General features: G+C 36.6%; 1 protein-coding gene across 5 annotated transcripts in view; it reads left to right on the top strand.

Annotated features, from left to right (window-relative positions):
• The window catches only part of Ae2 (anion exchange protein Ae2), an 834,322-nt gene extending 828,260 nt beyond the window's left edge, over positions 1-6,062 (top strand). For all 5 annotated transcript variants that reach the window (XM_090404845.1, XM_090404844.1, XM_090404848.1 and 2 more), the window contains one exon: positions 3,578-6,062. Coding sequence is in view for 4 of the 5 variants with exons in the window: in XM_090404844.1 (XP_090260970.1) it covers positions 3,578-3,631 (54 nt within the window). In the remaining variant the exon portion in view is untranslated. The remainder of the gene's footprint in view (positions 1-3,577) is intronic.
• The last annotated feature ends 9,601 nt before the right edge of the window (positions 6,063-15,663 follow it).

Genomic DNA, 15,663 nt, shown 5'->3' with positions numbered 1-15,663 from the left:
TGCTGAGCCAATCCAGATTTTTCAGGTTTGTTGTGATGAATGGAGGATTGATGTTCTTGGATTCTTTTTTCAAGAGAATGCCCAGTTTGTCCAAAATATGAGAGATCACAGTTTCAGGGAATTTGATAAACTCCAGGAAGAGACATAGTTGAGCGTTTGTCTTTAGAAGAAGGAAAATGGGAAGATAATTTATTAATAGTTGAATGCGTAGCTGTTAACTCATATTTCTTCAGAATTCTTGCGATAGGCTCTGAAATCCCAGAGATGTATGGAATTGGAACTCAATGTATTGAATCTTTGTTGTTTTGTGGTGGATTATAAGAATCGAGAAGATGTTGAGTACTCTTTTCGGAAAAGCCATTGAGTTTCATGTGTTGTTGGATAGTAGAAAGTTCTTTCTGTAGAAAATTAGAAGTAGAACAATTGGTTTTGGCTCTTCTCATTAGACATTTTATGATTCCTGTTTTTTGACAAGGATGATGGGCTGATTCTTTAAGAATATAATGACCTGTGAATGTTGCTTTCCTGTAAACTGTAGTTGTAAGCGTATTTGAAGGTGACTGGATGAGGAGAACATCTAAAAAAGATAACTGGTTATTTTCTTCCATTTCCATAGTAAACTTTATACAATGATGTAAGGAATTGATACTGTTTAAAAAAGAAGGTAAGGAGGCTTTGTTGTGCGGCCATACAGTAAAGATGTCGTCTATATATCTTACCCAAAAGGATGGTTGAGGAAAAATAGATGAGAAGAGGACTTATTCTAGATGTTCTAAATAAAAGTTGGCTAAAGCAGGAGAGAGAGGACTTCCCATGGCTGTTCCTTCTACTTGGCTGTAAAATTTGTTTTGACATAAGAAATATCCAGAGTGTATTACGAAATCGAATAGTTTTATAATATCTTCTTTGGATTCTAAGGAAAATAGGAGATATAGTCTGTAGTTAGTTTTGCGCTTGACGAATTTTTATGTTAATGGAATATTTTAGTTCAGTTTGTCAGTGGCTTATTGCAGAATCCTCCACCATTTAAAAACTAAGGACTACATTTTACAGAGTATACTACAGGATTCTGTGGCATGTGATGCTTGCAGCATGCATACATTCTGGCAATTTGAAATATGACATGAGATACCAGAAAGCACATGTCTGCATAAAATGTAGAAAATGAGAACTTTGTGATTTAGAAATTAGCATAACAGACTTCAGTAGCCCAACATTAGAAACAGGTGAATATCGAACAAGAGAGATGAATAGCAGGATCGAGGGTGAGGAAAGCAAATGACTGGGAGAATGAATGTTGAGCAAGAGTAGTTAGTTTGCAGAGAGAGAAATTGATGCACTGAAAGAAAAAGTGGCATGTATGAGGAATGAATTTAGGAGTGCGAAAGAGAGATAAGGAGACTAGAAACAACAAATGGAAAGTGAATCACAGTAGCAATGAGAGTGTTATGGGAATGATATAATAGGGAGAGAGAATAGGAGAACCAGTGAAAGGAGCAAATGAGAAGAAAATGAAAAGCTTGGAAAGATGGCAGGTAAGGGAGAGAACAAGAAGAGAAAGTCTCAGAGGAGAGAGTGAGGGATGCAGGTGAGCCAGGAAGGAACAGAGTGGTAAAGAGGCATGATGTATGGGGATTTGATGATCCATAGTATGCAAGATAAAATGCCAGAGGAGTGTCTATTGTTCATCTATATTGTTCATCAACACTGTCTATTGTTCCTCTGCCTAGAGGAACAATAGACAGTGTTGCTATGGCAATTGAGTGAAGTGAAAGAGTGGATGAGAAAATTGTAATGATGGGCATGAATGACTTGAGAGACAGTATGAATTGATGGTGTACAGGAAGAAGACAGAAGGAAAATAGTGTGTTGATGAGGTATGATAATGCAGAGCTGAGGAGAAGAGCATCAATAATGAATAGTATGATAGCCAAAATATGTCAAAAAAGAGGATTGGATTATGTGGATGCTTGAAAGCCATTTGAGAATGGAAAGGAACTGTATAAGAGAGATGGGTGGCAGTTGAATGAGAAAGGGTGTAGGCATCTGGAGAGAATGTTGTTCTCTAAACAAATCAGTGTTGACTAGAATTATCAGGTGGATAGTAACAGGCATGGTCTCTTTGGGGAATGCATGGTGTAATGCAAAATCCATTGGAGTCTTGAGGAATAATGATAGATATAGAAATAGTGACAGTGCCTTGATGATTCTTTATACAAATATGAAGTGTAGTCAGAATAATGAGATGTATTGTTGGTGCTGATAGCCTCAGCCCTGTCCAAAGATTATTTGGGATCAGCAAGACATGTTTTATGGGAGATAATATACTGATGATGATGAGCAAAATGAGTTTTAAGTCTTTCAATTGTTTCTCTATCTAAACTGATGACCTCATCTAAGAGAGAATTTAATTTCTTTAGTTGTCTGTTGGTTGGATTATAATCAAGTTCTTGATATGTGGAGCTATCTCGAAGTGAAAGAGAAAGTTTTCTTCTGTAATTTGCTGAGTACATAACTACTGTTGCTTTCCCCTTGTCAGTTTTGATGATAATGAGGTGATTGTTTTTTTCTCAAGGACTGTAAAGATTTCATTTCAGAAAGAGATATGTTGGAAGGAGGAAGTTTGGCCGTAAGTAGAGAAGAAGCGAACATCAATCCTCCATTCATCACAACAAACCTGAAAAATCTGGATTGTCTCAGCACGGGATTGAAACTAACCACAACATCCTTTGGTCAAAAATTCGCCTCTTACATTAATTCCGTTATAAATTTGAACATTTATTCAACGAAAGTGTAGAGGCCTTACTCCATTGTCCTAACCTGAATCGGAATGACTGTATATCTATATCAAAAATCTGGGAAAGTCTAATCAGGATAACTCATTAATTCATATTAATTTTATATTATTTAATATTATTAATTAATATCTTTATTTCAATCATGTCTCTGCTTAAAAATATTCCCCTTTAATACTTAGTGATATAACATCACGTGGCTTGTTCTATTTTTAAATGATCTATTGTTAGTATTCCACCTTGTATTTTTTTTTTTTTAAACCTGTTCTTGTAGTGCCACTGAAGATGGTCTGCTATTTCCAGACCGAAATAATTGGTTAATTAAATATCTTTCTTGTGTTTACGTGCGTATATTATTCAGTCTTTATGTCACAAGGATCCTTAAAACATCAAGTTATCAGCTGCAGATGCTTTATCATCAAGTGATGAATACTTGACATAGATGATCATTATGCTATGAATTGAAAAATGGGGCAACCTGTAGGTTCCTGCATTTTTGTACACCACAAATGATGTATCATTTGAGCTACTTTACTATATTCAATACATTAAAAAGCCTCAGATTATCTGTTCTGGTGTATGTTCCATTCAGTTCTTTCAAATGAAAGATGTCCACATTTTTAATGTAGTAAATTTCCAAAACAATATTGGACATTGTATCCCCAAAAATCTGAGCTGTCACTGTGTAATAATTTTTAGCATTTATTGACAATAAATGTTAGAATGAAATTGCTTGTAAAGTAACACTTGAGTGTGAAATAAAATTTATTGGTTTTTTTCAGCTTGATGGAGAAGAAATTAAAGATGAAAGTGATGATGAAGATACTGATCTCTGAAAGGAAATCAAAAATTATTGATTTCCCTTTTTTTCAAGATTTCCTGCAGTTTTGGAAGAAAGTTTTTTTGTGAATGTGTTTATTAAATAAACTTTGCCTTCTGTAAAATATATATAATACAGATTTATTAAAGAAGATCAGATTTTGTTTTTTAGCTAGTATTTATATATAAAATAATTAGTTGCATATGTGTGTGTGTGTGTGTGTGTGTGTGTGTGTGTGTGTGTGTGTGTGTGTGTGTGTGTGTGTGTGTGTGTGTGTAATTAATTCAGAAGATATTTTTGAGAACAGGGCTGGTTGTGGGAGGACTAGGGGACATCTATGGAAGCTAGGCAAAAGTGTGGTTAATAAGGGTGTTAGAGCTGGGTTCTTTACTTTTAGAGTGGTGAATGAGTGGAATGGGCTGCCAGAGTCTGTGGTGGATGCTGTGACAGTGAATGAGTTTAAGGCGAGGTATGATAGATACTGTATGAATGTCGTATAGTTGTGATGAACATGATTTGGGGCCTCTCCTCGATGAGTCTAAAGACTCCCTGGAGTTGCCTGTAATAATAATAATAATATATATATTAGGGTTACCAAGTAATTTTATAAACTTTAAAAAATCTTATTTACATACACACACACACACACACATCTGGGGTGGGTGTGCAAGAACAACAATGTGATAAAGAAAGCCTTTATACTGGGACCATAAGTGGTTATCTTAGCCTAGATTTTTTTTTTTTGTAATATTCCAGGATGATTTTGTAAAGTTGTATTATTAAACCTAATAAATTAAAGATAAAACTGTATAGTTAACAGTGTATGAATTCTGTGCTTTCAGCTGTATAGTGTAGCAGTTTACTTATACACTTAAATTTATATTCTCAAACAGGATATGTGATTTAGAGGCCTATATTTTCATAAGATGAAATATTTATAACTTATCTCAATTAAAATGTGATTTTCACATGATATCTGACATTAAATGAGAGGACTGTTGTGCATTTTCATAAAGGTGTTGGCTATAGTAATACATAAATACTACTTTCAATTTTTTTTTTTTGTCCACTTTATTAACATTTGTTGTCAGTTGATCTTCTTGTTTATATTCACTCTTTAAGGATTATTGCAGAAAACTCTTGATAAAAGCTATGCATAAAAAAACTGTTGATAGAAAGAATTTCAACCATTTGTAAAATAGACAGATAATATGTCACTCTATAAATGACAGCAGTAATACTATATGAATAAAAAATTTCTTCAGATAAACATTCTACCAATTTCTTGGATAATATAGGATAATATTTGTTGTAGAATATTAATTTTTTTTTTTAATTCTGTGATATTTACTTTGTAGCAACAATAAAATGTTTTGATAAAACATTGTAATTACATATGAACAGTGATAAAAGCATATGTGATATATTTTGATGTCAGTTTCATGATATTAATAGAGTATATTGTTAATAATTAGCATTGTGACTAAGAGAAATGCAGTCTAACAATATAGTGAGACCCAAAAAATCAATATTTATCTTCCTTAACCATAAGTTAAGGAAGATAAATTTATCATAAGTTTAGATGATGGAAATGCAGGTCCACTTTGGAATGGTAGTTAATTGAATAAGAATGCATGCCAATCATTGTTTTAAAAATTAGTAGGGGAAAAAATGCCTAGTATTATGATTTCTACAATAGTGAATTGATCATTTCATTATTTTTGTCTTCCTTTACTGTTACATGAAGTGTTGAAACATTTCTATCTTAAGTCTAGATGTAGGAAATGAATGTAATCTCTTCTAACAATAAGCTAAGTATTTTAAGATAATTTTTATGTAATGCATTTATATTCAATTTAGTTTTTCAGAAGTATACAGAAAATGTTTTCTTGAATATTTCCAGTTTCTCAAAATTTGCAAAAGCGTTATTATTTTTTTAAAAAAAGAAAAAAACTTTAATTTATATTTTATATTTATAGTAGAAACTTTAATATAAATTAAAGTTTTTGTTTAGTTTATATTATATATATGACTGCCTTCCTTTGTTATTTTATACATTATTACAGTATTTACATTACAGAACCATATGAAGTTATTTCAAAATCATAGGTTAATAAGAATAAAAAGAATATCATGTTTCATTATATTGAAATAGTGTGTAATTCATAAGTACTGTAATTTGCACTTTATGTTAATCTTAAAATCATTTTAAAAGAAAATTAATTCAGCCTGGGTTTTTCATTTGTTATGTTCACTGTTTTTTGGTTGTTAAAGTTATGGCAATAAAAGTATTATTGTAACTATTGAGTAAAAAACAAACAAAAATGCAAGTGGATATGGTATACTCAGTTAAATAGAATCAAATTACAAAGCTGTCAGATAACTTAGCATACTCCGTCCAAGCTTGCACTTTTCAGAATAATATGTAATAAAATCATATTAGTTTATGCTGTGGTATTTAATTTTTCATGTAGTCCTCTGTATTGACAAAAGAATGACACTTCAGTAATACTGGCATGAAAAAGAAACTGCAGATTTTTTTTTTTTTTCAGATGACCGAAGAAGAAGAATTGCATTGCCCTGCCAAAAAGTATTTGGACCCTTCCCCCGCAGGTATATAATGTACTGGCCTCCCATAAAGCACTGCATGGGATCTGCTATAAAAAGAAAGTAGCAGACATCCAAGACAGCAGTTTTGCAGAACACAACTGGTCAGCATGCCCAAGACATGTCAATTAAGCGATTTTGAATGAAGCATGATCATTGGGTGCCATATAAGTGGCAAGTCCATCTGTGAAATCAGTGTTCTTACTGGACATCCATGATCTGCTGCACATGAAATTGTATAGAAATGCGAGACGCAAGGTGCTACAATGGTCGCACCGCAATCAGGAAGACCCCATATTCTTTTGGACTACGACAAACAGGCCATCATCCGAGAGGTGACAAAGACTTGTAGGATCACTCTTCAGGCCATCACAGCTGCTGTATCAGTGGACCTGATAGGTTCTCTTTCCACCTCCCAGTGTGGCCTATCAACATTAACAGTGCAGTGTGCTCTTCATGAGATGGGGTTTTTTGGGCAGGCTGTGAAGAGGAAGCCTTTCATCTCAGAGGCGAATGCTTGGCAGCATCTCTTCTGGTGTCAAGAGTGTCGGCACTGGACCAGTGGGCAAAAGTGATGTGGAATGATGAGGTGCTTTACTCTCCACCAATTAGGTGGACGACATATGTGGGATCTGGAGGCACCCTCACGAGAGATATGACCAAGACTGTTTCGTGCACACAGTGAAGGATTGTGGTGGTGGAGTCATGGTATGGGCAATGTTCTGTTCTGCACATGTTGAGTCCATATGTGGTGTGGACACAAGACATTGCCTCTAGTAATCAAGAGGTGCTGGCTAATCATCTTCCTGGAGTGATGACAGAGTTCCATGGGAATGGAATTGATTATTAATTATTTCTTCATATAGTTCTCTCTTGTCAAGACAAAAGAATGACACTTCAGGTAATACTGGCCTGAAAAAGAAACTGCAGATTATTTTTTTTCAGATGGCCAAAGAAGAAGAATTCAACTTCTGAGTTCTTTAAAAAAGACACAAACTAATCCAGCAGGACAATGCGACATGCCATGCTGCACATACAACACAAAGGTGCTTCACACAAAACAGCTTGGCATTAACCTGTTGCCTTGACCTGCTCAGAGTCCTGATTGAAGTGATGTGGGATATTCTGGAGTGCTGCATGCCTGTGCAAGCCACCTGTCACCAACCACCATCAATTGTTGAAGCATCAGCAACTTGTAGATAATCTTCCCCAATGTGCTGCTGCAGTTATTGTTGCAAATGGTGCCCCAACTTGTTATTGACTGCATCCATATGTATGACCTGCCAGACAAGTGGTGTCTAGATACTTTTGGCAAGGCAATATATATATACTGCACATGTCCAGGTTGATTTATGCATCACAAGTAATGATACCAATTTTTGAGATCTCTGCAGTGGCTATTTATTAATATTTTCTTAGTTCATAATTGTGAGCAGAGAAGTTTATCTGCACTCAAACTACAAGTATTATTAGGTGCAGTAGAACCTGCATGCATACTACAAGTGATAAATAAAATAATAACAAAGAAGGCAATTCAATCCAGATAACAAACTGAATACTAGTGAAGGAAAAGCACTGTTGCTCTATGTACATACCAACTATATATGTGCATTGATTTGGGGATGGAGTGATAGCAGAAATATATGCATTTTCCCTTTCCTCATGCTTTTGGGAAGTCCATAAAAAAACTAATCGACAGTCCAGCTTGCTGTGAATAGTATTCGTATATCATGCTAGAGAAGACTAGATTTGAACAAATAACCTCTGGAATCAGAATATTTAACCCACAACCTTTTAAGCGCTCAAAAGCCTTATGGTGTCAGGCACACTGTCCTATCAAATGTTATCTCCATCCAGGAGGTTGACTATTATGGACTTCTACCTGAGATCCACAGTAAGATGGTGAGGCTGTAATCTCTTGCAATTAGTATTCTGCCTATAGATATGGCTTTTCGTAAAGCTGGTTTGCCTGTTTTGAGGGACGAAAAATCTGTATTTCTGACAGAAAAACCCTCCACCTCCATATAAGACAGGGCTACCCACCATTTGATTGAAAACACCTGATAAAGCCTCCTCTTGTCCTAGACAGGATTCCAACCTGAGTCTTTCCGACCAAAGGACTTGTCTATACCAACCAAGTTGCAGAGTCTCTTCTGTAAGGACATTAGGATGTAAATAAATTACATCTCGTGGTCTGAGATTTTAGAGGAAGTGAAGGAGGCGAGAAATCTTGGGGTGATGGCAGACAGAAATGTGATGTTCATGGAATATGTGAAATTTTTTATTATATGGAAGGTGGAGAGAGAGGACAAGAGTTTCACTCACTGATATCTCGCTAACATATCAGTGAGTGAAACAGCTTTCCTGTAGAAGTGATGAGTGCATCTAGTGTGAATGAGTTTAAGAGTGGAAAAACAGTTGGTGTGGATGATGTATGGCCTCCTTTGAGTCCTTGATTATCTTGAGGTCTCAGATAATAATAATATTGCAAAGGTGGTGAACACAACCCTAAAGACTGCTGCAATTCTTAAGGACACAGGCCAGTAGAGATAAGAGAGTGAGTGTTCTATTGAGTAAGGTCCTAATCAAACCACATCCTCCAGAATTTCAAGAAGACGAAGCAACTTTAGGAGGAGGAGGAGGAGTACAAATGCAGGTAACAAAGGCGATATCAGAACTGTGGAATGTTGGATATGAGGACAGACTAAAGTCATGTAATCTGCAGAGTTGGTGAATATAAGAGAAAGGCATGATATGATCAATACATTGAAGTTTTTGAGTGATATATATACCAAACTGGAAAGATATTTTTGTATGGTAAAACAAAGGAAAGGAATAATGGGGCATCCCTGAAAGTTGCAAGAGTCAGTGGTTAGTAAGAGAGTGAGAAGTAACTTTTTTTTGCATAGAGAATAGTAGTATCATGGAATGCATTGCTTGTATAAACTGTAATGATTCCATGAAGGTTCTAAATAATAATAATCACTTTCCTTACTGGAGATGATTTTATCAGAACTATGTTTAGACTCCAGAGAAAATCTTCCTAGTAGCATTTCTTCCCCTCCCACAATTATTTTTATATATATATATATTTTTCTAAAATAAAAAAATTACACCCCGCTCCCAACACACACACACTCTTCATAAAACAATATTGACTTAGTTTTCTTAGCAAGCATTTTATTCTGGTAAAACTAATATGTTCCTACAATGTTTTGATAATACACAATTATATTTTGAACCAAACTAAAAGTAGGTTTTAATGATGCTTGTGGCATGATAAAGTTTATTAGACACATTTATTTAATAATTTTACTACTGCAGTAATAAAATTATTAAATAAATAAATATATTATTATATTCTTGTTTAATAACAAGAATATAATAATATATTCTTGAAGTAGACTAATTGAGGTACTAAACGTTATATCAAGCACTAACCACCAATATATATTGTACTGTCTTTTGAACTCATTCACCAACATGGCATCCAAGACAGATTCAAGCAACCTATTCTATTCATTCAGAGTAGAAAATAGGTAAACCAGTAAAAGAGTGGGAATCAGGGATGGAGAGATGCCAGATCATAAGGTAAGTAAGGGAACAAAGAAAGAAGCTGTTAGAGAAGAGAGAGTAAGAGATGCAGGCAAGTGAGGAAGAAACATAGACGGAGACTCGATGATCCATGGTGCACAAGATTGAATGCCTGAGGAGTGTTTGCCTGGAGGAACAATAAAAAATGTGGCTGTGGCAGTAAGCGAGGTGAAGGGTGGATGAGATGATCATGATGGTGGGCACGAATGACTTGAGTGGCAGTGTGAACTGGAGGCAAGAGATTATTATTATTATTCAGGCCTCAATGGAGTCAAAAGACACATTGTGGGAGGTCCTTTCTAAGAAACACAAGTCTATCAAGACTCATCGAGGGAGGTCCCTCCTAGGAAACACAAAGTCTATCATACCACTCCTTAAATGCATTGCCCATTCACGCTCTCACCACTCCATCAGCAATGCATTCCATGGTTCAACCACCCTCCATGCAAAGAAACCACTCCTCACCCTCTTTCTCACAGTTTCCTTTCGTAACTTCCAGGGATGGCCCCTTGTCATGACTCCTTCCTGCTGTTCAACCAAGCAAAAGAACCCCCCAGTGTCAACCCTGTAACCACCTCTCAACAGTTTAAAAGTCTCAATCATATCACCTCTCCTGCTATCCACCAAACTCTGCAGTCCACACTCCCTCAACCGGTCCTCATAACTAACATTGTACAGTCCCGACACCATCTTTGTTATCCGCCTTTGTACCCTTTCCACAGTTAATTTATCCCCTTCAAATCCTGCGGACCAGATCTGAGAACAATAGCCTAAGTGTGGTCTGATCAGAGTCTTATACAATGGAATGATAACCATTTTATCTCTGCAGGTCAGTGTCCTTCTCATTATTGCAGCAATCCTCTGTGTTACCTTCATTACCTTTGCAATATCTCTCCTAAATTTCAGGTTTCTATCAATCATCAAACCCAGATCTCTTGTCTCTCCTACTTACTCCAGTTTAAGTGCTCCCATAGAGTATGCAGCGTCCCGTCGATGTGTCCCAAACCTCAAGACCTTACATTTTGCTGCATTAAACTGAACCCCCCCCCCCCATTCATTTGCCAATCTATCTAGCTTATTCAAATCCTCTTGCAGGGCTACCACATCTGCACCAAGAGATCTGAGGTTTATTCTTGAGGTTGTATGGAAGAAGACTGAGAGAGGAAAGATAATGTGTGTTGCCCAGGTATGATAATGCAGAGCTACAGAAAAGAGCATTAATAATGAATAGTATAATAGCCAGAATGTGTCAAAAGAGAGAATTGGAATACATGGATGCTTGGGGGGGGGATATGAGGTCAGAAAGGAACTGTATGTGAGAAACAGTTTGCATTTGAATGAGGAAGAACATAGGCATCTGGAGAGAATGCTGTTCTCTGAATGAGTCAGTATGTCAATGCAGGGAAACTGGAATTATCAGAGTGGATGGTAGCAAGAGTGACCTCTTGTGGTAATAGGTGCTTGGGAGAAGAGGGAATACATCGGGAATGCTGAACCCAATGGAGTTTGGAGTGGGGGATAATGATAGGTATAGAAACAGTGACAATGCCTAGATATTAATGGCAGGTGTATCTAGAATAAAGTTGATGAACTCGTGGCGAAGATAGTTGGGATCTTTGAGACGTGGTTGATGGAAGATGATATACTAACAGGGATAGGAGCAGAATACAGTATTTTTCTGACCAGATAGGAAGTGAAAACGCAGTAAGATTGGATGGAAATTTGCCATGGAAGAAAGAATGTGCTAGAGAATTGACAGCTTCCTTGACCTGGCTTTTCAATAAAAGTCTGGCCATGAGAAAGGTACCCAAGGAATGGAAGGAGGATAAGAGTGTCACTGCATAAAGGTGGTTGCAGATTGGAAGTGTCAAACTATAGATCAGTTTGTATTTCATCATTAGTTGTTAAGATCTTGGAGAACTTAGTGAGGGATCATTTACAGTGTTGGGCAGATGAGGGTAATGTTATCTGTGAGAATCTACATGGATTTGTTAAGGGGTCAGTAATATTATTGCCTTTTACAAGTGACAAGAGCAGTTGATGAGGGAAAGGCATATTCTTCCTTTTTGATTTTACAAAGACATTTGACAGGGTACCACATGATAAGCTTATATTTAAGTTGCAGGACATGAGTTAGATTAGTGAACTGAATTCAGGATTTGTTATCTCATGGGTATCAAAGAGTTGTGCATGGGAGGACATGTCAAGGATGCAAAAGGTTACAAGTGGGGTCCTACAGGCCTCGGTACTAGGATCTGTATTGTTTAACCTTTATATCAACGGCATTGTCAATCTGCTATTCAGCTAGCAGATTACGTTAAGCTGAGAAGGGGTCATCAGTAATAGTGCAAATGTGGTATCCCTGTATGAGGATTTGAATAAACTGGACAGAAGGGCAAATTAATAGGAGTGTCAGTATAATGCAGCTAAATGTAAAGTCTTGAAGTTTGGCATACATCGATAGGAGGCTGCATACTCATTTGGAAGAAGTGGGGGAGGAGGCAAGGGATCTAGTGGTGATGATTGATAGAAACCTGAAATTTGGGAAACATATTGTGATAGAAACCTGAAATTTGGTAAACATATTGCAATAATCTGGGTTAAGACCCAGATTATTGCTGCAATACTGAGAAGGAAGCTAACCTGTAGAGAAAAGAGTTGTCATTGTATAAATGACAACTCTTTTCAGACCTCACTTGGACTATTGTTTTCAAAATTTGGTCCCATTTGAAGGGGATAAATGTGGAAAGACTGCAGAGGCTGACAACAAAGATGGTATCAAGATTGCACAATGTTAGTTATGAAGATAGGCTGAAGGAATGTGGACTGCAGAATTTGGTAGATAGAAGAAGGAGGTTATATGATTGAGACTTAAACTGTTGAGAAGTAGTTACAGTTTGACACTTGGAAGTTCTTTTGTTTGGTATTAAGGACAAGGTGCCATCCCTGGAAGTTTCGAAAGGAAGCTCTGAGCAAGAGGGTAAGGAGTGATTTCTGTGATAGGCTTTCCATGATGAGTCTTGTAACTCGATGGAGGCCTGAATCATAATAATAATAATATAACTTTTCATGTAGTACTACCATAAGATCCTGTACACTCCCTGAGTTTATACATCAGAAATTGATGATGATATATTTGGTTTATTTTTATATAATCCAGAAACCTTGTGCTAGATACTAAACCTAGAACTGTTTCAACCCACCTAAGACATCCACTAAGAGGAGCAGAGGTATTACACCTGGCAGTAAAATTCATCTTGCACCTAAGGATGATCACAAAGATCTCTGCCATCTCAGTATTCAATCCTGCAGACTATTTGAGTGGAGAGCAGATATTCTCATATGCCACACTGGAATGAGTATGACCACATCTTGACTCTTGTGCACAAATTCTTCTGGTTTCTTGGGGTTTGAATTGATGGAGAAGATACACAGGCAAGTGAAAATTTGGAAGAGCTATACAGTATTCTCTATGATGATAGACTGAGGATTTATTGGTTCTAAAGTTTAGCTAGTAGGATATTAGCCAAACTAAAAAAAAGTGAAATGTAATTTCTTATCAAAAAATCAGCTAATGCCTTTTTATTCCTGTATAGGGAGAAGACGAAGCCGTTTTAGCCCTATCTAACTTTTTGGAAACTGAGTGGGCAGTTCAATCTCCACTGGTACTCAATCAGAGATAGCCGGCACAAAGCTATCACTAATCAAGCGGCACGCAGCAAAGAGAGAGAGAGAGAGAGATGGCTCAACAAGTGCCACCATCTCGTAGTCCCTAACCTTAATATATTTAATGTCTGAAATAATGTAGGTTCTACGGTTGATTTTCTTGAGTTTAAATTATGAAAAACAAGTTTCCAAGAGAAAAAACCTACTTGCATCTGCTAGAGATCGACTAACTTGGGAACCGGTCAAAAAAAGGTTTAGAAAAATTTCCTCTAATCACCAACTAGATTCCAAAGCAAGTCTTCCTTCGTGTGCTGTTATGTGCAAACACCACATCCACTGAGCTACACTTGCTCTAATTTCGTTTTCCTTTACCGTACTTGCCAGGAATTGAACCTGGAGTTCTTCCGCGTGTTAGGGCAGATGTGATTACCACTACACCGCATTGTACATTGTAATTTCTTATTAACTATAATTTACTTTATGACCAAAGGAAAGGCTACTACAATTCTCTCTCATCCATATTAGTCTAAAAACAAGTGATAAAATTATGCTTCCCTGGAAAATATTTCAGAATGTTAATGATGCCAACTTTCTTTGTTTAAAGAAATAAATGAATTAATTTATCATTTAGTATAATTATTATTAACATCTGACTTCCATGGAGTCGGAGACTTATCACAGAAGATACACACTTTTGCAACAAGTGCTCATCCAACTGAACTGATTCAGTGTGTCTAGATTCGCAACACACTCAGGCAAAGCATTCCTTCTGCATGTAAAGAATTTCCTCATTCATATGCCCACAGTCAATCATTGCATTGCTACTATGATAAAAAGTACATTAACATGTAGGGATAAGGAGGTGGTGGTACTTCTGTATAAGGCATTGGTCAAACCACATACGGACTATCGTGCTCATATTTGGTCACCTGGTGTTCATTGTAATGTGGAAACACTAGAGGCCATCCAAAGATCAATGATGAAAGTGATATCAGAACTCTGCACTGTTGATTATGAAGAGAATTTGAGGGAATGCGTATTCCAGAGGTTAGTGGATAGGAGGAAAAGGAGATATGATAGAGACTTTCAAATTAGTTAATGGATTCTATCAGATTAATAGAGAAGGAATTATAAAAAGAGTGGATGTAAAGATGGGAAGCAGGAGAATCCATCCCTGAAAGTTGTATAAAGATGTGGTGAAGAAGTGTGTGAGGAATAGATTTTATGCATGGAGTGTTGTTGTTGAGTGGAATGCACTGTCGTACTACATTGTGCAGTCCAGCAATGCAGGACTGCATTGTACAGGTAGTGTAAATAACTTCAAAGCCCATTATTGATAGACCTCCCATGATGTCTGTTGACTCCATGGAGGTTAACAAAACTAATAATAATAATGGCTTTAGACAGCTTAAATAGAGCTTTTATTTCGATTCTAAGGTAAATAGGAGATATAGTCTGTAGTTAGTTTTGCAATTGACGAATTTGTATGTTAATGGAATATTTTAGTTTAGTTTGTTAGTATTCTTGTGCAGTGTTTGAGTTACAGCCACAGTTCAGTTTGTCAGTGGCTTATTGCAGAATCCTCCACCATTTAAAAACTAAGGACTACATTTTACAGAGTATACTACAGGATTCTGTGGCATATGGTGCTTGCAGCATGCATACATTCTGGCAATTTGAAATATGACATGAGATACCAGGAAGCGCATGTCTGCATAAAATGTAGAAAATGAGAACTTTGTGATTTAGAAATTAGCATAACAGACTTCAGTAGCCCAACATTAGAAACGGGTGAATATCGAACAAGAGAGATGAATAGCAGGATCGAGGGTGAGGAAAGCAAATGACTGGGAGAATGAATGTTGAGCAAGAGTAGTTTGCAGAGAGAGAAATTGATGCACTGAAAGAAAAAGTGGCATGTATGAGGAATGAATTTAGGAGTGCGAAAGAGAGATAAGGAGACTAGAAACAACAAATGGAAAGTGAATCACAGTAGCAATGAGAGTGTTATGGGAATGATATAATAGGGAGAGAGAATAGGAGAACCAGTGAAAGGAGCAAATGAGAAAAAAATGAAAAGCTTGGAAAGATGGCAGGTAAGGGAGAGAACAAGAAGAGAAAGTCTCAGAGGAGAGAGTGAGGGATGCAGGTGAGCCAGGAAGGAACAGAGTGGTAAAGAGG

This window comes from Typopeltis vanoorti, chromosome 15 (assembly GCF_054136105.1).
Source record: "Typopeltis vanoorti isolate ZY-2024b chromosome 15, IOZ_Tvanoo_1.0, whole genome shotgun sequence".
Lineage (NCBI taxonomy): Eukaryota > Metazoa > Arthropoda > Arachnida > Uropygi > Thelyphonidae > Typopeltis > Typopeltis vanoorti.
Note: the sequence above shows the minus strand (reverse complement) of the source record. Positions and strands in the feature narration are given on the sequence as shown.